Source organism: Sciurus carolinensis, chromosome X (genome assembly GCF_902686445.1).
Source record: "Sciurus carolinensis chromosome X, mSciCar1.2, whole genome shotgun sequence".
Lineage (NCBI taxonomy): Eukaryota > Metazoa > Chordata > Mammalia > Rodentia > Sciuridae > Sciurus > Sciurus carolinensis.
Genome location: NC_062232.1, coordinates 60,494,327 through 60,520,203, shown reverse-complemented (window position 1 = coordinate 60,520,203; position 25,877 = coordinate 60,494,327). Strand labels below are relative to the sequence as shown.

Here is a 25,877-nt window from a genome sequence, read left to right as displayed (position 1 = left end):
AAAAGGGAGCTAAGCTGAGAAGAAGACCAAAGGATTTTCCTGACTTGACATTTTTGTTGTTATTTAAGTATATTTTCTTTAAGAAGAATGGAGAGGGAGGGTAGAGGATGAATTTTTTCCCTCCACTCCACAAGAACAATCAGACTGTCATGTCTTACAATCCTTAATATTAAAAAGAAAACATTTCCTCTGCCCTCTTATTGAAAATGAAGGGCTTTAAGTAGTTCGAATAAACTTGGCCCACAGATAGGGAGAGGAATAATTTAGATAATAAAATGTCTATCTATGGGAGGAGAGGAGAACAGAATATGGTGGGGTGGAGGAAGTGGCTCAGCTTTCTATTCATGAACTGAATATACCTCTACAACAGAGGGAAAAGGGGGAGTAGAGTCTCTTTTATTCGTGTGTATTCATGTGCCTGAGAATACTAAGACCCTCAAGTCTTTTGGTTTACTAAAAAATGTGACTAAATACACAGTGACTTCTAGAGGCAAAAAATGCACTTGTAATCAAATAGACAATCTTTATTATTTAAAGGTGTATTATAAATTATAGCTGTAAATAAACTCCAAGTGCAACATTTCACAGTATCTTGGGAGTCAAAACAAAAAGTGAAATAAAAATTAGGTTGCACAAGAGTTCCATCAATGCACCCTTTCAGGCCAAGATAGGCTGGTCTATCATTCCTGGGTCTGATGGCTCTTCTTCATGGAATTGCCCATTGAAAGAATTTGCTGCTTAATGAGGACAATGAAAACATATAAACCATTTGAGTATAATAATAACAGTGAAGATAATAATGATAACATTAACATCACTTCATATTCAAAAGTATTGTGATAATTATTTTCGCATTTTGAAATCAAACTTTAAACAATTTTACATAGAAAATGTGAGATGATTGATCTTGAATTGTGTGTTACTACAGGTGAGAGTGTTTACTCTTTGTACCCCCTTTCATAAAACCCAAAGAGTTAAATGAGAGGCCTGAAGGGAAGATTCTCCAAAGAAAGGGGAATCTCAAGGAGGAGACAACTATCTTTATCAAGACTTTTTTCCTCACTTGAATTTTTCCCTTGAAATTAGGTCCAGAATTGAAAGGGAGTGAGGCAGAAAGAAAAAAACGAAACAGAGATCTCTGAGAAACTGATAGCTACATTTATGAATATATTCCTTAGAATTTAGCAACCCCATAATGGTCAGCAAAGTAGTTGGTCACTTACTATATGTAAGCTGAAAAGCACTGCTATAAGATTCACCTCCATTCCAGTCTGTCTGCTTCAGTACCTGCAATCCCTCCACTAAAATTCCCCACTTTTTAATAATGCCTAGTCATAAGGTCTGGAATTCTCATATCCATGGGCAAATATTAAGCTAACATTAGTCATTAGCACCATAGCATGAATGAGTTGATTATATTATTGCCTAGAAGGGCATGGGAATAGAGCAAATGATAAAATATATTGATGAGGTGTGTGGGGTGAATAAAGTAAATCAGAGAACTGATGCAAACCTAGATGAGCAGGCCTTGTAGAAGAGGTGGTCTTAGTTAAGTAGCATAAGAACACTGGACACTTGTCTTCTCCTTGAATGATATAAATGGGCTGCCTAAGTTACAGACTCTAGCTTCAACCACTCCTCTGAATGTCAATAAACTCCTAGAAATATTTCTTCCCCCTTTAAGAGAAGATATGTTTAAGGTGAAATCAGTGTTAATGAAAGAAAATCAATAGTATCCCAAAGTGATCCTAAGAATTGTAATTCATGCAAATCTAGAAAAGAGTACGCACAGAGAGTTTAGACAGGATGCTCCCATTACAAGTACCTACAGTTGTTTCACAATTCCACATAATGAGTACTTGCAATCTTATCACAACATTAAATTATAGTCACACAAATCACTTTGAAGCAAACATACCCCAGTTATAGTTACTCTTCTTAAAACAAAATTCAACACTTATTTAATACATCAAAACATATACCTTACAATGAATTATTAGGAGATACATAGATAAACTATTACTAGCAGCACAAAGTCATTTTTCTAATATGGTATTATGGTAATATCAAAGTACATATCAAATCAACAATTGCCTAGAGAAAACTTTAGAAAATATTCTGTTAATCTTAGCTATTAGAATTCATTTTGATTTTACCAGTTTTTTCCCATAAACATATTAGTATCATAACTGTGTGCCTAAAACTACACCTTCTTCTAAATATGTTAAAACCATTGCTTGGATTCTGCATTCTTTCTTGATGAAAAGTAGGATGTTTCTTCATTATAGAACACAGATTTTAAATTGAGCACTTTTTAAAGTTAGAGCTTTTTCCTAAATCATGTTGCAAAATATGCTAATACTTACAGCATCAGGTTTAATTACTACTCATTCCCTAGTTTTGTCCTCCATAATAGTACCAAACAGGTAACAGAAAAAGCATTGTAAGGGGTATCCAAAGATGCAAAAATAATCTTCCACACTTTTTTCAACAGGCGAAAGAATTGCCTTCCCCAGTTGCTGGAAGGTGAGGGGTGCAGCCTTTCAGATTGATAATGGCTGGGGCAAAGCTGGACTAGAAAAAGTACCCACATGACTGACTGCCTCCAAACCCTATTGTGGCTTGTGTAGGTGGATTGACAAATACCACTTAGCCTGGAATAAGAAACATAACGTGATGATGATTTTAAGAGGTGTCTTAACTTTGTTTCATCTTTTCACTCAAGCCTAAATTTAGTGATTAATTAGTGCCCTATTTCTTCCATAGGCTCAGTAAGTACAGTTAACTATCAGAGTTACCTCAATGTAATTCTAGAAACATGCTGAAGACTCCCTCTACTATGCATGTTCATACAGTTCCAGAGACATTCATTCAAAATAGTTTAAGAGAGCCAGAACTGTGACTATTTACTTTCTGCTTTCTCCTGGGCATAGAGGTCATTTGGGTCACCTTGGGTGGACTCTGGCAAACTACCTGCCCTGGATAGATTCAAGGTGGCATCATATACAATCATACAAAGTTATTGTATGTAGATGTGGTTGCTCTTTGTTAAAACACACCAGATGCCTGAGTTCAGATTTTCATTCACTGAAGAGGTGTGACAGATGATGTTTCATGTTGACACTGAATGAGGAAAATAGCTATTTGTGTTTTTAAACCTTGGAATGCAATCATACATGGAAGATAAAAGTGAGTCAATGTTTATAACATTTTGTTTACACAGAGTAATATATCTGTCCTATTTAAAATACAACCAAAATTATGATTTTGAAATGTAAAATGTGATTATTATTATAAATAGAAGACTACCTTTCCTCTGAATATAGAGGCTCAATATTTGTAGTAATAATACTAGGGACTTAAGGTAGCCCCATGCTAGTAATCTCTTTGTGACTTAGGTTCACAGATAAAGCCACTGACTATCGATGAGAGCACATATGTACAGAATGTCACTGAAATTTTATAGTTTAAGTCTTAAGGAATTGATGAGAAATCCCTGAATGGACATTTCAACATCAATGACTGTGGAACATAATGCTGTAAATAATTACTGTCATGAAGATGTGAATTCCCCATACAAGTAAGGGAGCACAACTGAAAAGTTATGAATGCTTCCTGTGAGTACTTCCCTGTAGCTTGGAGTATTGCAAATGTATTCTGCTGTACTTGCACTCCAGGCCTCATTAGTTTGTTATTTAGCATAATTCAGTTGCTATGGTAGAAGTGGTATGGTTGCTCACAAAGGATTTTGTATGGAGTTGGATGCTATCATGTAAATCTTGTCTTGAAAGACGTCTTCTGAACTCGTTAGTGGTGAAATAATATATGACTGGGTCAAGGCAGGAATTCAGACTAGCAAGACACAAAGCCACAGAATGAAATATTAGAATCACTCTTCTGGCTAGGCAACTTTTAATTTCATTGGACTTGACCAGGAAATCCAAAGGAAAACTGAAGTGATAAGGTGCAAAGCAAATTAGAAATACCCCCGCACAAGTTAGAATCATCTTCAAGGCTTTCTTTTTTTCTCCAAGGTCTTGAGCAACAGGATATTTATCTTGCAGTGATAAAACTGTCTTCCAGGAACAATATAGGACAATCAGAAGAGGAGTAATAAACCCAATCAACTCTCCAACAGTTATCATGGCAACAGACTGGGCCAGATTGACATTTCTGGTAGGAAGGTCCACAAAACACTTGGTTCTGTTGCCTGGGGTGTCATCACTGGTTCTGAGGAGCGGGAATAGTAGACAGGCAAGGCAGATTATCAGCCAGCCGGCAATACTGATGTACAAGTCATATTTCTGTTTGCAGTCATTAAAGCGAAATGGGTACATAAGGAACCAAAATCGTCGGACACTGATGCAGACCAAGAAGTAGATGCTTGCATACATATTAACATACTTCAGGTAGAAACAGAACATACAGAGACCGGGTCCAAATGGCCAGTCATGGTTCAAGTAATAAAATATCCTCAGTGGCAGGGAAAGAACTTGTAAAAGGTCAGCAATGGCTAAGTTTATCATAAATATTACAGCCCGTTTCGTTTCCTTCATATAACCATAAAATACCCACAAGGCTAATATGTTCCCTATGAGACCTGGCACAAGAATGACAGTGTACGTCACTGCATAGATAAAGTACCTAAAATCTGTGTTGTCTCCATCTGTCATGTTACATGTGTCATTAGCAAGCATGATTCTTTCTAGAGAAACTGTTTTTGTCTGATGGTGATTTAAAACCTAAATTCGAAATTAAATTCTGTTCTTTCTAAAATATGGATCATCAATGGGTTGAGGAAACAGTGTAAAATAATCCTTTTGCCACATATGTTAGCCTCAGTGTATGATTTGGGAACTTTTCAAAGTATTATCTGCACATTGCCTTGGATTTATCTAGAGTAACTACATGGAAGTCTAGTTTGCAAGTACAGATGGAAAGCTGTTATAATTTTCTTCTCTTGTTTACTCTATTGTAAAGCCTCCTGGGATGTCATGACAGTTGGTTTTCTCCCATTTGGATCGTTACTGTGCCATATAGCAGTTCTTCAAATTCCCATATGATGATAGCCATCTTTTTACAGGTGTTTGGCAGGCTATTTTACTTTTTCTTTCTTGGCTCACACAGATGAAAGGTTTGTTTTTGTGCACAGTGGGTCTCCCACTTTCCACGATGATTAATTTGGTCAGTTTAGATTTCTGGGACTTTTTCAGATATGTGTTGAAAGTTAAGTGAGAAACAGGCAGAGCTGCAAGTGAAAGAAAATAAGTTAATTATTGTCTGGCACATTTTTACAAAAAAAAAAGCCTATACAAAGAAAATATATATTCAAACTAATATATATATTATATATATATATATATGTACATATGTATAGTTTAAATGGAAAGTTTTTTATGTGAATGAGGGTAATATGCTACAGTTTCTACAAGGTACTTTCTGACTACAAGAAAGTATAGGTAGAAGGAACCTGAGAAATAATCTAACCCTTTGTTCCTCAAAATCTATGAATCAATATCACATGGGAGCTTGTTAGAGATTCAGGAAATTCTCAGGTCCCACCTTTGATCTTCAGAATCAGAATCTGCATTTTAACAATTACCCATAGGTGATTCTTCTACACATTAACATTTGAGAATCTCTAATATGGTTTCACAAACTTCACTTATCCTCAGACTAATGTGGGGAAGATTTTTTTAATTATAGTTTTCCTGGTGTTTCCTCCAGAGATTCTGATTCAGTATGTTTGGGGTAGGGCCCAAAACTCATTTTTTTAAAAAGCTCCCCATATGATTCTGATATAACCAGCCCAGCATTTGTCCTTGAACCATCATTTGGGGGCCACTGATTTGATCCAAATCCTTCCCAGATGTCTGAAAATCAGTGGGCAACCAGCCTCTCTTTAAATACTTCCATTTACATGGGTCATTTAGTCACCTCTTAATGATCCAAGACAACAGACCATAGCACCAGAACAGAGAAAGAAAATCCCCAGAAAGTTGACTCAGCTGGGTCCATGACCCTTGTTCTGAGGTAAACAAATTTTAGCTTAGGGACTTGGATAGTTGCCTCAAGGCTGCTGAAATCTAGGAGGACTTAACTGACTTTAAAGATACATGGGAAGAACAAAAATGAAATGGGAATTATGAAACATCCTGCTTTGGATTATCAAATCCATGTGGTTTGAAACATGCATGATTCAGCCCCTGAAGGAATTGTTATTGTCATTATTTTGCCTCAATTTCCTATTAAGTAAAATAGCACATTATTCAAAGATATGGTGCTCACTTCATTTAAAAGGCGTGATGAGTAACATGAATTATGTATGTATTCAGAATGAAGAGTTTAAACATTTGAGATTTCTTAGATAAAGATGGTGAGAAATAATCTAGCTCCTTTATATCACCACAAAGTTGGTGATATAAAACACCTCTAAGCATAACTCTTAACGGGTAACATCAATATTGAATGAGTTGTTACACTCAAGGTTGTTCAGCTCCCAAATGGAAGTATATCTTTGAAATATTTTCACATGTAGTGATTTTGATTAGGTGACAGAGAAAATTACATGGCAAACAACAAGTATATGAAAAGGTGTTAGAGATCACTAATCATCAGGGAAATGCAAATTAAAGCACAATATCACTTCACTCCAGTAAGAATGTCTGTTGTATAACAGACAAAAGATAACAAGTATTGGTGAGGATGGGGAGAAAAGAAAATCCTTCTACACTGTTGATGGTAAATTTGTATGGCCATTACAGAAAACAGCATATAGGTTCTTCAAAACATTAAGAATAGAACTACCATATGATCCAGCAATCTTATATCTGGATATATATCCAAAGGAAATGACATCAGTATGTTGAAGACATTTCTCTTTTTGCATGTTCATTTTAGCATTATTCCCAACAGATTCGACGTGGAGTCAAGCTAAGTAACCCTTAATGGATGAATAAAGTAAATGTGGTACATATACACGATGAAATACTATTCAGCAATTTTTTTTCTATTTGGTCTGCTGCTTTCTTTAAATTTCTTTTTATTGGTGCATTATAATTATATATAATAGTGGGATTCATATGCCATATGTGAACATGCACATAAAACAATTTGATCAATCTCATATACCCAGGGCCTATTCTTTCCCTCCCCTCCTCCCTCCACCTGATCCACTTGTTTTACTCTGCTGATCTCCCTTCTATTATCATTATTTTTAATTAGCACGTTATAATTATATGTATGTATAAAATTATAATTTTATATATATATTTATAGGATTCACTGTTGTATACTTGTACATGAACATAGCATAATTTGATAGATTCCATACCCCAGTACTTTCCCATGCCCTCCCTGATATTTAGACTATATAAAGAGGAAAATTCTGTTATTTGCAACCACATGGATGAAACTGGAGAGCATTGTATTAAGTGAAATTAGTCAGGCACATAAAGACAAATACTGTATGAGCACACATATATGTGGAATATAAAACAGCCAAACTCATAAAAGCAGAGGGTAGAATAGGGGTTGTCAGAGGCTAGGGGTAGAATGGGAAATGGGGAGTTGTTGGTCAAAAGGTATATGTTTTCAATTATAAAATTAATATTTTTGTGTATGTAATGTACGGCATGGTGACTGTAGTTACAGATATTGCATCACTTATGTGAAATTGAATAAAAACTGATTTTAAGTGCTTTTACTATTCACACACCCAACCACACACACTCATGCTCACACACATATGCTCTATTGTTACCTTTTAATGAGGCTTTCCTTGATCTTCCTATTTAAAATTTAAACTCCCTCCCAGTACTCCCCAAGTCACCTCTGTATTTATTTCATCCATATCAATAATCAACAACCTACTTTTGATCACTTTTACATATTTATTTTATTTATATTTCCCTACCAGAATGCAAAGTCCATGAGGAAAATATTCTTATATGCTTTGTTTGCTGTATACCCAGACACAAGAACTGTGTAAGACACCAAGTAAGTGCTCAATGTTTACTAAATTCAACAATTTGTGTAAATATTTATTAATTGAAAATAAAATCAACATATCCCAAACAAAAAGGATTACCTCTCCAACTTCAAACAAGATTCTATTCCAGACTTATTATTGTTTTTAAGATAATATTTCCCCAGGCAGCTTGTCTCAAGTTTTGGATATATTGAGCCTTTTTCACTTATTTTCCACTTTTAAATATATTCCTAAAGGGGCAATACCATACCATGAGAAAAATAATATGTTTATGAGTCAGAAAAACCTGGGTTTAAATTCTTGCTCCTTTATTTAATAGCTGTGTGACCTTTAGTAGCTCACTAAACCTCTCTGGTTCTTAATTTCCTCTGTGGTAAAGTGAGAATAATCATATTACCAACTTATAGAGTCAGTATGAGAACTGAGTTAAGATATTTAATGCAAGAATACAAGCAACAATAGGTGTTGGAGAGGATGTGGGGAAAAAGGTACACTCATACATTGCTGGTGGGGATGCAAATTAGTGCAGCTACTCTGGAAAGCAGTGTGGAGATTCCTTAGAAAACTTGGAATGAACCCACCATTTGACCCAGCTATCCCCCTCCTCGGCCTATACCCAAAGGACTTAAAATCAGCATACTACAGAGATACAGCCACATCAATGTTCATAGCAGCTCAATTCACAATAGCCAGACTGAAGAAACTGTGATATATATATATATATCATATATATATATATATTTATATATATATACACAAACACAATGGAATATTAGTCAGCTATAAAGAATAGTAAAATTATGGCATTTGCAGGCAAATGGATGAAATTGGAGAATATCATGCTAAGTGAGATAAGCCAATCTCAAAAATCCAAAAGACGAATGATCTCACTGATAAGCGGATGATGACACATAATGGGGGGTGGGAGGGGGGCAAGAATGGAAGAAGGAGGGACTGTATAGAGGGAAAAGAGAGGTGGGAGGGGTTGGGGGAATGAAAAAATAATGGAATGAATCAAACATAAAAAAAAGATATTTAATTCACTTAACACATTGGTGGGTAAATAGTAAGTGTTCAAGAAACAATAATCACAACCGATTATTATTTTCTGTAAGTGAATTAATTTTCATATCCATTTTTTTTGCAGTGCTGGGGATTGAACTCAGGGCCTTGTGCTTGGGAGGCAAGCACTCTGCCAACTGAGCTATAATCCCCAGCCCCACTTTATATCCATTTTAAAATCTGTATTGTTTCTAGTCCAGTTTAGGCTTTTATTACTTAATTGGTCTCTGTGTTCTCATTTTTTCCCCACTCCATTGTACATCAGGCTATTGTAAGTTATTTTCTAAGATAACCTGTTTAAAAAGTATTCATGGCTTCTTATTTCTCACCAGTCACAAAGCAGAATCTGCCATTCAAAGGCTTCCTTAATAAAGTGCCATTTATCTTTAGGTTTTGTCTTCCACTACTCTACTAATATGCTCAGCACTACAGCTCAATTGAGTTCCCACTCTTCAAACCGACTTTTTTCTTTGCATAAACAGCTTTTGCACATTTTGCTATCTCAGCCTTTTTTTTTCTGTCCTGGAGATTGAACCCAGAGATATTCTAACACTGAGCTATATCCCCAGTCCTTTTTATTTTCATTTTAAGACAGAGTTTCACTTAGTTGTCCAGGTGAACCTGAAACTTACAATCATCCTGCCTCAAACCTCTTGAGTCACTTGGAATATCTTCATTTTTGCCCATCAATCCTACCTATTAGCAAGGGCCTTTCTGTTTTTCATGAAATATTTTATAGTTAAGGGCATTATGCTAAGTCGTTTCTTTGGATCTCATTTTTAATTCTGTTTAAGTACCTCACTTTCTTTTTTTTAAGTATGGTAATTTTTGCAGGGCAGGTAGGTACAGGGATTGAACCCAGGGTCACTTAACCACTGAGCAACATCCCCAGCCCTTTTTATTTTCTACTTTGAGACAGGGTCTCTCTAAGTTGCTTAGGGTCTTTCTAAGTTGCTGATGCTAGCTTTAAATCCACAATCCTTCTGCCTCAGTCTCCTGAGTCAAGTATGGTAATTTTTCTCTGTTTTCATATTTATGCCATTATCTTCCTTCCCAGCCCACTCCACCCTAACTAGTCAAGAAATTTTTGAAGTCATGGACTGAAACATGTACACCTGTATATTCCTGGAGTACCTAGAACTAAACTTGGAACATGGAGATTCATCAAATATTTACTCAGCAAATATTTCTTTAGCATGTACAGTTTGCCAGGCTCCAAACTTGGTTCTGCAAATATAGATCATAGAAAAGGGCACATGACGTAAGTCTTCTTGGACCTTATAATCTGGCAAGAAGGAATGCAAATTGCTGTACAGTCTGAAAAGTGTGCTCATAGGCAAAATACATTGTACCCTATAAGCACTAAAGAGGGGAATGATCAAACTGTAAAGAATATTTCTTGAACTTAATAGAACTTAAAGTCAACACCACCCTCTGGAAGTCTATGCTTCCCTTGGTCATTCCCTTTTTTGTCCACACATTGATGAATTTCCATCTTTATATTTTAGCCTAATGAATAGCACATCTCCATTAAGATTCTTCTGGCTTCCTCCTGGAAAAACTGATGATTCATTCCCTTTGTTTATGTAACATGACTTTCTAGTAAAAAAAAGTTTCTTAAGATTATGAAGGAGACTTCCAAGTATGGGAAAACCCCAAATCAACTGTGAGTATAAATATTTCTTTATCTAGGGGTTTTGAGAACAAAAATGAAAAGGGTATTTTTTCAGATTATACCATTATTCTTTGAGATTGTCTTTGCGTAAGACAGAATTCATATTGTAACAGGCACTGGAACAGACTCTAATTTCAAATAAGATATTTATTTATGAAGCAATATGAATATTTGAATATTTATGAAGCAATATACCAGATCTCTTGAGCAAAAATTTCCCTAACTTCAGGATTCTATCCTTCCTCAATTATACTTACTTACTGGGAATGGGGGTAGGAGGAAGAGAAGAAAAAAGGAACCAATGGACCTAATTTAGCATGATCAGTTTCCGGTGATCTGCAGGCCAGTAACTATTTCATAGGGAAATCTTGTAGGAAGTTATTGTAATTGTTTATAAATTTATATTTGTTCATCTAAATCTGAAACTTCAGTAAATATTATTTAGATTTCAAGAGCATTTTTCAACTATAGTATATATTTGTTTGCTTTATCCAGGTACAATCTGGTTCAAATGAATATCAGGGATAACTTTGTCAATTTGGTTAAACTTACTCTGACAAAACTCTTATGATCTATGAAGATGTTAGCTGATAAAATACCTTAAGACTTCTTTCCATCAAAATATATACCTGTTTTCAGGTATAGCTCAGTTGGTAAAGTGCTTGCCTCAAAAGCAAAAGGCACTGGGTTCAATCCCCAGCATCACCAAAAAAATATGTATCTGTATTAATAAAGGAAATGATCAAAATATTAGATCATCGAATTACCTGTCCCTAATGGTTGTCTTTGAGACATAATAGCAGCAAGTGGTGGTGGAGTCCCGCCCAGAAACTACAGAATCCCACCTTTTAGGCAATAAGATGCTCAAAAATACTTTTAGAGTTCTGGTTAGGTGTGCATTTTAGTAAGCCAAGAAAAAAGAAGACCTAGTACCACAAGTGACTGAAAAGGTTATGGGGCTGAACAGGTGTGTGCATGTGGGTAGGAGACAATTGTACCATTATTACACATGAATAATCACAAAAATTGGATAGAATAGCATAACATTTTCTTCCTGATTCTGATAAATTTCAAGGCTTTCCCTTTTCATTTCATTTTAAAACTTCAAAGTCAAATAATTTACTATCTTTCTGGGAAACCTGCCCAGCAACTGCATGTAATTGAAGAGCTGACTATATGGCACTAAGCACATATTTTAGAAAGTATTAGCTTGGTAAATTCTTCTAGGGAATTTTTTAGTTCTGCCCTAGTGGATGCTCCACTGGATTTTTTTAAATCTGAAAGAGGCATAATCTACCTGGATGGTATCCTCCCCTCAGGCTTTCTCCCAACTTATTTTAGCTTTAACACCTTTTACGAGTCTCATATAGGTCAAATTCATGAGGGGAAGAAACACATATATATAAACAATGCAGTTATTGTGAACATTGCCACTTTACCAGGAAGTTATTTCACTTAGTTAAGTCTCAACATCTCTGCTGAGATCTGAAACCCATTTTGTTTTCAATGAACAGTATCTTTTCCTCTACTCTGAGAAGTACTCTAAATTAATTGGAGACAACAAGATGGTCATCACCTGGCTTCCCATCATCAGTTGATAATATCTAGTTACATTGCCTTTCCTCAGATATTATAGTTTGCAATTATTTTTTATTCTGGAGAGCAGTGCACACCAACTGGTATTGGAGATGTATGACCACTGAGGCTATTCAAACCTGAACTAAGAATTAACAAGTACTTTAACTACCCACATCCCTGCCCCTACTGTTCATTAAAAAAATGTTAGGCTATTTGTTCTTATGAAGCTTCCACCTGCCAGAGTCTTGCTTTTAGCCACATGATATACAGGTGGCCATTTATACTATTTCCCCTTTTTTTTTTCAAACTGGGTCTTTCAAAATGTGGTTCATAGGCTAACTGCAATGCTTTTTCAACTGCATATTCCTGGATGTACTGCATCTTAATTGCCAAAGGGTGGAGCTAAGGCATCTACATTTTAACAAGCTTCACAAAAAACAAATCTGTGAGCCTTCAAATCGGAGAATCTTTTTAGTGAAAAAGGGTAATACCATCGACTCCAAAGTGAATCTAGAGTCCTTGCAGGCATTTACTGTGCTTCCCTACCTCCATAACCAATATTATTGGTTGTTCCTCAGCTTAAATTGTTCTATTTCATTTTTATTCATTGAAATCCTACCTATTCTTGAAGGCCACTGGCAAAAATGCTACCTTTTCAATGAAGGCTTTTGCTTTCCATGCCTGGTTATGATCATATCCACCTGTGAACTCCCAGACTATTTTATTCATATCTGAAATATGCTTCTTCCTAATTCTTCCCACAAAAATGTGAGCTCCCTACCCACCAAGACAGTATTTTAATGATTTTTTTATACTCCTTCACCTTCAAAATGCAGGTACCTTGCATGTAGCAGGGATTCAATTAGAATCAATTAAGATTTTTTGAGAAGCTAGATTAGAGCTTAATATAATATGATGATACCTTTATGTCCCTTATATGCTATGTTCCTCTGTAAACAATTTGAATAAAGCTCCACTTTGTTCATTGCTGTTTTTCTTGTGCTTCATAGTGAATCTCAAAACTTCTTTATCTATACAAGTTTAAAACACTGGTGAAAGTATTAAATCACTTTTGATGGGTACTTTAAAACCCTGAGCAGACAGTTTAGAATTACATGTACCCAAATATCTGGCTATCAGTGTCTCCTGTTTTTATTACTCTGGGTGTGTGTATCCTAACTGTCTTTTTAGAAGGCAAGTCACTATTTTACAAATTTCCATTTTACACATTAAATTTCAAATATTTTCACTTTGTAGAAGTGATGAGAAGATCACAAGTTATGATACACTGGGAAAACTGTATGTATTTCCTGTTCTTAGTACTGACATGGCTGTGGGGATTTTCCTCAGCTTTTCTGAATGTTCACCTTGTGTCTCAGTCCAGACATGAGCATTTGGACAAGAAGGGGGATTTTTTAAAAAGGAAAGTTATGAGCTTCCAAGCTTACATAAAATAAACTAAGGTCCAAGATAATCAGATCCTTCTGGCCATTTTCACTTCTTTGCAGGCCTTCTTGCCATTTTCTCTTTGACAGTGTGCCCTATCCACTGCTCCACAGGGTTAATAGCCTGTGAAAGTGGAGGAGTAAACCAACCTTATGGGGTCTAGTAGAGAGAGTAGAAAATAAAACCAGTCCCCAGGGCCTCACTTCAGGACTGGTCATGGTTTGGGGTGTAGGTGGCTACCTAATTTGGTGTGATTTTTAAGGAATCAAAATGCCTTCCTTTAATAAAAAAGAGGAAAAAAATATCCCACTTGGCTGGGAATGAATCTCCTTTTGCCCATATGAAGAGTTTAGGCTGGGAGTACCAAACTCCCACCTTTAAAGATCAGGCCCAGGAACTCGAGCCTGGCACCCTTTCTTAGGGAATGTCAGTACCCCACACAAACAGAAATTCTGGAACATGTGTAATTGATCACAGAGTTTTCACATCCTTTGATTTTTCAGCTCACTGACCATATTGACTTTTTCTGTTCTTTGTGCCTAGTAGCTTTTTTCCTCCACAGTAACGTGTGTTTTATATATATATATGTGTGTGTGTGTGTGTGTGTGTGTGTGTTATATATCATTTTCTCCACGCTATGTTATTCCAAATATATAGCATTTTTTTAAAGAACAAAAGGGTAATGTAGAAGAAGCCTCTGAGTAGACACTGAGGTCTTCAGAAACCTATTGGAAAATTATTTTAAGTTTAAGATTTTAAATACTAAAATACAAGTGGCAAAATTTATTTACTTCTCAGTAATTACTCTAAAATGTGTACATCAAGCCCTCAGCAATGACCCTTAAAAGTGCTAATGGAAGAGTTTATATCACAAGAGCTAGGCAATTTAATTAAAACATGCAGATCTCATTTCTGTATGTTAAGTGACAGCTAATAGATCCTTTCCTTATATTAGACTTTGAGGGAAGAATGATATATTTAACACTCTATTTCATATGATTGAATATAAGCCTCCTGTAGTTGCAAAGCTTTGTCATTTTGCTTTTCTTTTTCTTTCTTTCCTATTTATTTATTTATTCATTTTTTGTACCGAGGATTGAACACAGGTGCGCTTAACCACTAAGCCACATCCCCAACCCTTTTTTTATACTTTATTTAGAGACAGGGTCTCACCAAGTTGTTTAGTGCCTCGCTTAGTTGTTGAGGCCAGCTTTGAATCTGTGATCCTCCTGCCTCAATCATCCTGCCTCGGCCTCCTGAGCCATTGGGATTACAGGTGTGCACCACTGCACCACAGCTTTGTCTTGTGCTGGACCTGTCTTAATTTTCTGAATCTTGGTGGCATGTCTTTCCATATTCAAATGGAACAAGTTTCTAGAAGATTACATCTCAATTTTCTACCATATTCTATATTTTGAGAATGAATCCCATCAATTAAACAAGATTCTGGAAGAATTATTTTGACCTCATTTTAGAAAATAACCCTTTAAAATCCTTGAGCAGTGACCACATGTCAGAAATCAGTATGAATGAGCGTACATTCCTCCTTCTGGCAGCATAGCAATCCTGATTAGTAGACGCAAACCAAGTATTTTAGAAACTCTTGATTCTCAGGGGCATCTTTCTGGTTTTTGAAACTGAAGTGTCATTAAAATGAAAACGGCAAGACTCTCTGTGTGATCTTCCACCAGTAATAGCAACCCTATGCACCTTGGCTTAGAAGGAAGCAGAGAAAATCGCAGCACATCACTGCTAATGCATCTACTGCTTAGCCTTGTATTCCTACTGCTTCATAAGGTACCACACTAAAGAAGAGAGCTCTAACTATAATGTGTTAGATGGGTAGGTAGCCATTGTTCTGAAGCTATCTCTAATGGAGGCTGCAGAAGTGAAGCAAGGAGAATCCTTGACTAAACTCAAAGATTCTTGTGGCAAATCTATTGCACCCACTGTCCAAGAACCCAGGTAATGACATACTCACTTTGAGGTCAGTATACTCTGATTCTGGAAGAAATATGCCTTACATATGAAATATAAGATATTAAGTAATACTGTAGCTTCTCATCAGAACTATTGTCACATTTGTCTGTGATGGCATTGTATATACTGATTGAAAGGAGGTGGTGAAAATTGAGCCATATGGGACACTTTCACCTTCTTCCTCCCACAACAATCTCGTAGTTACTAGATTCACAATGACCCGGGAATTTTGCTGTCCTCTAAGAAGGGATGAAGTGTTTTAAAGGAAAACAGACCTCATTCTGAGTCTAGAGTGGGATCAAACCAGTTTATGAAGCTGAGGCATAGGCAATAGGTGGCTGGAATTTTGCATACTTGTTTTCACTGAAAAAGGTTCTGTTACTATTTTTTTTTTTTGCATCCAGTGGTGTTATTTTCAACAGTTTGTTCATTTTTGGTGGTTCTTTATTTCATTGAAATAAAAAGTAAAAGAACTCAATATTGGGACCCAATGAAGGAGAACTGACAGGCCAATGTTGTGTGATACTGATTTTTGGCCTTAAAAACAAATGTAGCATCTATCCTTTTTTTGTATTCTGTACTTTGAGTTAAAAAGTACCTAAGAAACCTAGAAATCCCCTTCTTCTCAATATTTTGTAGATGATTTTAAAAAATACTATAGCTTGTATTCTGGATTAAATGAAAGACTAGAGAGGCATCATCTACTTAAAGTAATCGGGCAAGAAAATAAAGAATCTCCACTGGCAAATACAAGCTTTTTGTACCTTTTCAATATAATATAAGCAATATTCAGCAATATTTGGAAGACTGAACAAACATTCATATTTTATCTCTGCTTTCAACATTTTGACATGAGCAGTAGTCCTACTTCCTTTTTATTATGTTAAATAGCATGACTTTGTTATTTTAGACTACATATTTCTGCAATTGTCTTTATCAGATGTAAGTTGAAGCATCTCACGAAGTTGTGCAAAACCCCTCAAGTATCCACACCTCAAAGGCCTAAAAACCTAACATTCAAAGTCCTTTTCTCTGTTTTTACAATATTTTTTAGATATGGTAGACCTTTATTTTATTCATTTATTTATATGCAGTACTGAAACTTGAACCCAGTGCCTCACACATACTAGGCAAACACTCTACCATTGAGCCACAACCCCAGTCCCCCTATTCTCTCTTTCTAGCCTGATCTCTTATTATACCCTTCCAAATGCCAGTCTATCTTTGCACACAAAAAAATGCACCTGGATATCTCAGCCTTTGACTTAAGCTTAAATGTATTTATGTTCTTGCTTCCCACCTGTACCTTCTCACTTTGATGGGTGAGAAAAAAGAATTTTTTTGGTACCAGCAATTGAACCCAAGAGAGCTTAACCACTAAGCCACATCCCCAGTCCTTTTTAGTTTTTAGTTTTGAGACAGGGTCTCTCTAAACTGCTTAGGGCCTCACTAAGTTGCTGAGGCTGGCTTTGAACTTATGATCCTAAAGCCTCAGCCTCCCAAACCACTGAGATTATAGGTGTATACTACCATACCCGGACTATGAGAAAATTCTTTAAAGGAGAATTTTGATAATCTCATTTCCTCCTCAAGGTTTCCATGCCATCCAAATTGGAATTAGTCTTCCTTTTTTTGAATTCTCACAGTATGTTGCTTTTACCTCTATTGTCTGATATGATTCATCCTGTCTGATGATATAGTGCATTGTCTGCACAACCACTAGACCATAAACTCTTCAAGAGTGAGAACTATTTCCTATTCGTCTGTGTATTTCCCTCAGCAATTACAACATATTAAAGCCCCTTAGCAGACCATTAGAAAAGTGTCTGTTAAATGAACAATATGAATGTCTTCATATTTGTAGAAGCACTGTTTTCAATATCCAGTTTTGAATGATCTTTACAGTATGACATTTAAAGGTCACAAGTTATAAAATCTAAAGAGAAAAAGTTGTAAATTTCTACTATCATTTTAATCACTTATATTGGCCACTGAAAACATTTAGAGATCACAAAATTCGCCTTCTTGAGAACTTTTATTTTTCATTTACTGAGAATTACGTTCAGATTTTTCTTTTTAAGATTTATATCCTTCTCCACCTTCCTCCGTTAGAAGAATTGCTATTCCTTATTGGTCACCTGCCAATAGACAAAAATAAGTACTCTGGACACTATCCCATTGAACTGATTAGGATTTCCTACGTGGTCTTCCAAAAATAATCACAATGTGTTTAAGTATTTGGGAAGCAAATTGAATAATCTTTGGTAACAAACAAAAAAGCACCTCCTTCAGACCAACAATGGACCCTGAAGCTCCATGTTCATATAACCTTAAAAAAATCATCCAACCTGAAATTTACCATCTTAATCTGCAAGCCATTAGCTAAGGCAGAGTATACAACTCATTGCCTTTGAAAAAATCCCAACTCTTTATACTATACATTTAAGCATCACACTGTATTATGATCAAAGAAAGCAAAAATGAAAGCAAATCAACTTTAAAAAAAAATCACTTCCTCTCCACTCACATGCACCAAAATGGAGTAGAGCACATTTCTCTGTGAAAATGTGGTGCTATTTTTACTTTCTCTAGCATAGCCTGCTGCCTTCACATGGCAGGAAATGAAAAGTCCCTTCCCCACCACGCCAGGGGACTTACCAAGCACCTAAAATGTGTTGAATAGGCTCTGGTCCCAAAAACCTGCAGTTGAGAAAAGATAATATATTGTTAAATTTATCAGCTGATTTGCTTACTTTTATTTCTGCCATAGATAAACTGCTTATTTTACTATATCATTATCCACTCAGAGTATAAGGCTGGACTGCTGGATACCAGTTAGACTGTGGAATTACCTTATATTAGAGTGAGTTTAGAAGCAATGTGTACTTTTGTTTCCTATTATTTATTTCTAATTTCTTTTCTTTACATGAATGCTGTAAAAAGCTGAAAAGGGTGATTTTATACCAAAACTGGTGACAATAAATAAAAGGATTGTTTTTTCCAGGAATGACATTACTTACAATATCTGGTTGGTTTTGACTAGTTCACTGGAGTGAAAACTAAGCAACCAGCCACATTTTGAGATTCATTTAGATGATGTTCATTTAATTTTCCACCTGTTTTCTTTATAACATTATAGCAAGTGTTAGAATAATGACATGTACCTCTAAGCAATGACAAATAACTTGAATTCATATGCCCTTATTGTAAATATCAACTTAAGTATATGTCAAGTGAAAAGAGATTGGAAACACAACTCTGACAGTGTGGACAAGTATTGTTTGTTTCAGTGATTATATCAATGACAGTGTAATTACAAACATGAGAAGTCTTTGTATTTTTATTTTAAGATGGCCATCGAATGGTCATGTACTTCCATTATTTATTCTGTGATTGGTCCCTATTCCAGTCACCTATCTATCTATGTATCAGTCATTTAGACAAGCCTTCAAAGATGGGATTGGAAGAAGGTTAAAACAAACAGCTAGTAAACTGAAATGATAAATTTGTGTAAAACAGACCTTTCTCTTTTCCCATTCTTAATAACCTTGGAAATATCACTGATATCACTAAGAGTTCAATGTTTCTACTTTAAAATCTTCCTTAATCTTTGTTCTCTCTCCTTGTTAATGAGTTTGACTGAACATAGCTGCCAAAAAAAATGTTTTGATCTATCTTCTTTTGCCTTTTCCTAGCTCTGTCAATCTGACTTCCATAACTCTTACATCTCCAAACTATGACATGAACATATCCTTTACAGCACACCAAGATATCTATCTCCAGGAAATATCCTTTTCCTGGGAGGGTAAGTAGCATATTCTCCATTTGCAATTTTCTACATCTTGGAAAAATCACCCAAGAAATAACACACACACACACACACACACACACACACATACATACACACACACACACATTCACATCAATCCCCCCACTACCTTCTGCACTCCATTAATAACTTGGTATTTTTAAAACATGGCTTCCCTACAGTGATAATATTTTCTTTAAATAAACTATCAGAAATCAAGAATCTAAATAATTTGACTCTTCTAAATTGTCACTTTGAAAGGCTATGTGCTTATTCCAATTATATTCCTACTGCCGAGAACATTTTTGGAAGTCTCTTTTAGAATTATACTCAAATTGTGCATTGTGTTCTTTAGAATAATCCTAGGAATGACAAACTTTTGCCTTTTAAGGGTCTTTAAATTTTTGTACACAATCAAAAGTAATTCAGAGCAAGGTCTAAACAATGAAATTAGAGTTCAAAGAAAAAAATGGCATTCTTGGTCAAAAGTAGGTTATGACCGTACTGTTTAAAGAATCCTTTTCCTTCATTGGCTAAAGCCAGTTGCAAAAGCAATTTCAAAGGAAAATTATGAGAATATTTGGTAAAAAAACAGCATCATTAGAATAAGAATGTGACATTTATTCAAAAATATAAAATGTGATAACATTTTGTTTACATTAGTCAAAACAGAAACACTTAGTATAAGGAAGAGTACTAGATTGAAAGCGATAAATCTTGAATTCTTGTTCTACTATTGAATATACACATGACACTGGGGAGTCGCTTAATTTCTCTGAGCCCTAATGGGTACGTTAACTCAGGTAATATTTTAAGGACAATTCCATCTCTGATATTTTGTCATTTCAGATTTCAAATAGCCTTGACATTCCATGCTATAAATATTTATTCATATGTATGAATGTTATTATTATCTAATATTTTATAAATAATAAGGGGTCACTTGTAGGTAAGAGTATGGACTCTGGTGCCACTTCCTTTCTGTGTGACTTTGGGTAAGATGGTCATTTCTATGTCTAAATTGCCTGATCTTATAAATGAGATGGTATAGTAACTACTTCTATGAACAGATAATGAGTTAATATTTATAAGGTTCAATTGTAAGTATTATATAAATATATTAAATAAAATAAATTGTTAGCATTTTAAACAGTATAAAATAACTGTATATATATAATATATATACATACTATATATATACTATATATAATAACTGTGTTTATATATATATATATATATATAAATGCTGTGGACAAAGACTGAATATTGGTTAATGTTTCCAGGAGGAAATAACTTAAGCAATTTATCTTTACACACCTATTAATAAAAAAATTTTTGTTGGGTTTTTATGTTTTGCTTTTTGTTTGTGTGCTAGTACTAACAGCTGAGTATTTTCTTCCTGTCTCTCAAGCCAGAGGGTATATCTTCATTAGGGTTTTTTTGACTACTAATATTGAAAATTAATTTTCTCCAGTTAATTTGAATTTCATATCAGAACAGGAATGAAAAGATCACCCAGCACTTTCATCTGCTAATACCTCCAACAGAGGCATAGTACTTCATTTCAGCCAACAATGACCACATTTGACAAAAGAAGTATGCCACTGGATGTGTAGGCTACTTCATTTGTCATGAATCACAAGTATATGAATATTACCAAAATGATGTGCTTCGGGGAGGTGCCTGACTTTTTTCTACCTGTTTCACTGAGCTCTTAACTGTCATCCCAATTACAACAAGGGAAGAGGTTCAAGTTGTCTTCAGCAGAGGATCTTTCATCTTTTATGAGAAAATGCAACTAGAAGGATCAATTGTGTTCAATATATGTTTCAGATGCTTATAAACCATATTTTAAATAATTAGGGTAAACATGCATATATATACACAGAGGATAAATGTACTGCAGTAGTTGCATTGCTTACTAAAATTCTGACCTCCTGGTTAGAGCTATAACCTAATTTCTTTATTGTTAAAGCCCATTTCCCCTAATTTTCAACAGTGATCTGCACAGTCATTTTGCTTATGATATTTTAAATTAAATTTAAGCATTAGACCTATCCCCAAACAATGATGAGATATCTAGGCTACTGCCTGGGTAACACACTCCTAACAACAGGCATGCAGACAAAGAATTCAAAATCAAACATTCTGAACATTTCCTATTCTGAAGTCTGCATCTTCCAAATCATTCCCCAACCTGAGACTTACCAATCAATGAATAAACACATGCATAATGTTCACTTGATTCACTTACACTGACTATAATATTTCTTCTCAGCAAATGGCATTCTTTTCTTTAACACACAAGTATTACTGTACTGTATGTATACAGAATGGTAATATACACTGAATGAGATATACAAATTTTAAATGTTTAATATTGAAATCATTTATGTGGTCTGTATGTAGGTTTATTTTCAAAATATGAAAAAAGGCTGAGAACCTGGCTTTCGAGATCCCAAACCCTAGTCAGAGAAATTAGACAGACCAAAGAAACTAAAAGGATATGAAGAGGAAAAGAAGAACTCAAGCTATCACCATTTGCTGACAACATGATTCTATATTTGGAGAACACAAAAAACTCCACCAAAAAACTTCTAGAACTAACAAATGAATTCAGCAATGGAGCAGGATATAAAATCAACACTCATGAATCTAATGCATTTCTATTCATAATTGATGAATTCTCTGAAAGAGAAATTAGGAAAGCTACCCCATTCACAATAGCCTCAAAAAAATACTTGGGAATCAATCTAAAAAAAGAGGTGAAAGACATCTAAAATGAGAACTACAAACACTAAAGAAAGAAATTTAAGAAAACCTTAGAAGATGGAAAGATCTCCCATGTTCTTGGATAGGCAGAATTAATATTGTCAAAATTGCCATAGTACCAAAGGAGCTATACAGATTTAATATTATTCCAATTAAAATCTCAATGACATTCCTCATAGAAATAGAGAAAACAATTATGAAATTTGAATGGAAGAATAAGAGACCCAGAATAGCCAAATTGTGAACAAGAGGTATCACAATACCAGATCTTAAACTATACTACAGAACAATAGTAATAAAAATGGCATGATATTGGCACCAAAATAGACAGGTAGACCAATGGTACAGAATAGAAGATACAGAGACAAACCACAGAAGTACAGTTATCTCATACTAGACAAAGGTACCAAAGCATACAATGGAGAAAAGATAGCCTCTTCAATAAATGGTGCTGGAAAAACTGGAAGTCCATATGCAGTAAAATGAAATTAAACCAGTATCTCTCACCCTGCACAAAACTCAACTCAAAATGAATCAAGGACATAGGAATTAAACCAGAAACCCTGCACCAAATAGAAGACCAAGTAGGCTCGAACCTTCATCATGTTGGCTTAAGACTAGATTTCCTTAACAAGACTCCCAGAGTGCAAGAAATGAAAGCAAGAATTGATAAATAGGATGGATTCAAACTAAAAAGCTTTTTCTCAGCAAAGGAAACAATCGATAATGTGAAAAGAGAGCCTACAGAGTGGGAGAAAATCTTTTCCACATGCACTTCAGATAGAGCACTAATCTCCAAAATTTATAAAAAAAACTTAAACATCTTTACCCCCAAAATACAAAGAACCCAATCAATAAATGGGCTAAGGAACTGGGCAGACACTTCACAGAAGATGTACAGGCAATCAACAAATATATGAAAAAGTGTTCATCTTCTCTAGTAATTAGAGAAATGCAAATCAAAACCAAAGATTTCATCTCACTCCAATTAGAATGGCTATTATCAAGAGCACAAGCCATAATAGGTGTTGGCGAGGATGTGGGGAAAAAGGTACACTCATACAATGCTGGTGGAGTTGCAAATTGGTGCAGCCACTCTGGAAAGCAGTATGGAGAATCCTCAGAAAACTTGGAATGTACCCACCATTTGATCCAGTTATCCCACTCCTTGGCCTATACCCAAAAGACTTAAAATCAGCATACTACAGTAATATAGCCACATAAATATTTATAGCAACTCAATTCACAACAGCTGGATTGTGGAACCAACCATTCAAAAGATGACTGAATAAAGAAACTGTGGTATATATACACAATGGAATATTCCTCAGCCATAAAGAAGAATAAAATTATGGCATTTGCCAGTAAATGGATGGAAGTGGAGAATATCTTGCTAAGTGAAATAAGGCAATGCCATAAAACCAAAGGCTGAATGTTTTCTCTGATAAATGGATGTTGATACACAATGTGGGCGATGGGGATTAAGAGAAGAATGGAGGAACTTTGGATTGTGTAGAAGGAAATGGGGTGGGAAGGGGTGGGGGAAGGAAAGATAGTGGACTGAGATAGATATCATTACCCTATGTACATGTATGATTACATGAATGGTGTGACTCTATATTGCATGCAACCATAGAAATGAAGTTGTACCCCATTTGTGAACAATGAATCAAAATTTGGTCTGTAGAAAAAAAAACAGAAGTCAAGTTTCTATTTGAATACCTTACTGTTTTCTCCAGTGCTGATGAACTACTTAATCAGATCAAGAGGGTCTCCTGAGGAAGTAGTGAGAGGTCTTGCCTGATTAATTCATTCATGCCTGAAAGAACATGGAAAAGCAGTGACCAAGTGCAGCATGGAGAAGATGCACACAGAGGACTAGAAAATCTCAACAGGTAGATACTGAAATGGATTATCATGAAAAGTGAAAGTATCAAGACAATTAGTTATACTTGACCTTTAGTGGTAGCCAGGTAGAGTCAGTGGGAATCCTTTTACCATCTGACATCTCTTTTTGACCTGGCAACCTTTGGGAAGGGTGAGTGAAGGTAGGAATGTAAGTGGCTGGATTACAAATCACTCCCTGGACACAAGACATTCTTTTTTAAAAAAAAATTTAAAAAAATTATTTCTTATAGTTCTTTTCTTTTTTTATAAGACATTCTTAACTATGATGAGCTATCTTAGAAAAATCCCACAGCCTGTAGTCAAACTCACAACACAGTTGGAGGGTTGGAGCTTTCTTTATCTCAGTCAGCAATCTTTCCTGAGGAGTCCTCATAACCACAGTCATTTCATTGATTAGTAAATACACATGATCAGAGACCCAGCTGACCATTGGCTGTCAGCACTGCTGTTTCTAGGAGGCACATTAAATTTTAGATATACCCTTGCAATTCTTATAGTTAGCTTCCTATGTGGAGTGACTTAGGGGCACCAAAAACTACACCCCAACTCTCTTTGCTCCAGAATGACTACCTTGCCTGAAATGTCTCATTATAGATTCTATCCTTTAAGGCACTGTGTCTGCAATAATATCCTAATAAAGTGAAAACACTACAAGGAGGGGTCACACATTAGTATATTAACTGTAATCAACTAGATGAGCTATTTCACTTCAGAAAGTCAAGATTATGAAATACAAAGGGACACATTTTACTTGGTATGAAGAAGACAGTGAAGGAACATAAAGGGAGGCAGTCTTAGGTGTGACATACAGTAGGATTGCCTGGGAAGTCAGATTGCTTCCTAAATGTTGGGAAGGGATCCTACAAAGGAGAGAAGAGGACCCAAAACACAGAGGGAAGGCAGACAATGTAATAGCTCCTAAGTACACATGTGGGTGTTAGTCCTTTTAATGAGGACTAACAAACATAATAGTAGGTTCTCAATAAGTAGAATTCATGCTTTACTTCCTATGTCTAGCACCTGATAAATAGGACACTAGGCACATAGAAACTTTTCAATAAATATTTTAAAAATACATGAGAAAGAAAAATAGTGGTGAGAATAAAGTACTTTATAATTCTTTTGATTTTCTTTTTGTCTTCAAATGAGGGTAACAAAGTAGAAGAAACAGACCAGAGACGAAGATGAATAACCAAAATACATTCTCAGACACTCAGAATCTGAAGTGGTCTGTCATGGGAGTTAGGAAAAAAACCCCAGGCAGGAATTTATAAAGTGACCAAGTTCTAATCACTGTTGATAGTTTATTATGTGTAAAGGCAGAACTAGAACTGCCCAAGCACTACCTCGTGGAGCAAATATGTGAAGACAAACTAGAATAATATTGTACAGGGACAGAGTACATCACTGAGCAGGGTCACAGTTTAATCATGAACACTAGAAAAAATCTAGCTTGTTAGAAGATTCTACTGAAATGGTGAATATTCTTGGGTACTTTTAAATTTTAATAATTTCACTTATTTTAGTTCATGGATCAGAGGAGTTAGGCAAAATATCACAAAATGGACTCTGGTTTGCTGGGTCACTTTTAATTTTTTTGTAGACTAGCCATATACCCTAAAACCATTCTATTTTGTTGGCTATCTTTTTCAACTCCT

At 35.4% G+C, this 25,877-nt stretch overlaps 1 protein-coding gene and 1 non-coding gene across 7 annotated transcripts in view; one reads left to right on the top strand and one right to left on the bottom strand.

The window, feature by feature from the left end:
* Positions 1-552: 552 nt before the first annotated feature.
* Positions 553-25,877, bottom strand: part of Gpr174 (G protein-coupled receptor 174) — a 41,184-nt gene continuing 15,859 nt past the window's right edge. For 3 of the 6 annotated variants that reach the window (XM_047536113.1, XM_047536114.1, XM_047536112.1), the window contains exons 2-3: positions 18,390-18,431; positions 553-5,248 (exon numbers count right to left, since the gene is read on the bottom strand). In XM_047536113.1, coding sequence (XP_047392069.1) covers positions 3,696-4,697 — 1,002 coding nt within the window. In that variant the 5' untranslated portion in view covers positions 4,698-5,248; positions 18,390-18,431 and the 3' untranslated portion in view covers positions 553-3,695. Of the gene's footprint in view, positions 5,249-18,389; positions 18,432-24,033; positions 24,131-25,877 lie in introns of all 6 variants that reach the window. The other 3 variants (XM_047536111.1, XM_047536110.1, XM_047536115.1) reach the window with 2 other exon arrangements.
* On the top strand, positions 11,366-11,435 carry Trnal-caa (transfer RNA leucine (anticodon CAA)). The gene has a single exon. It is a non-coding gene; the product is annotated as a tRNA-Leu (tRNA).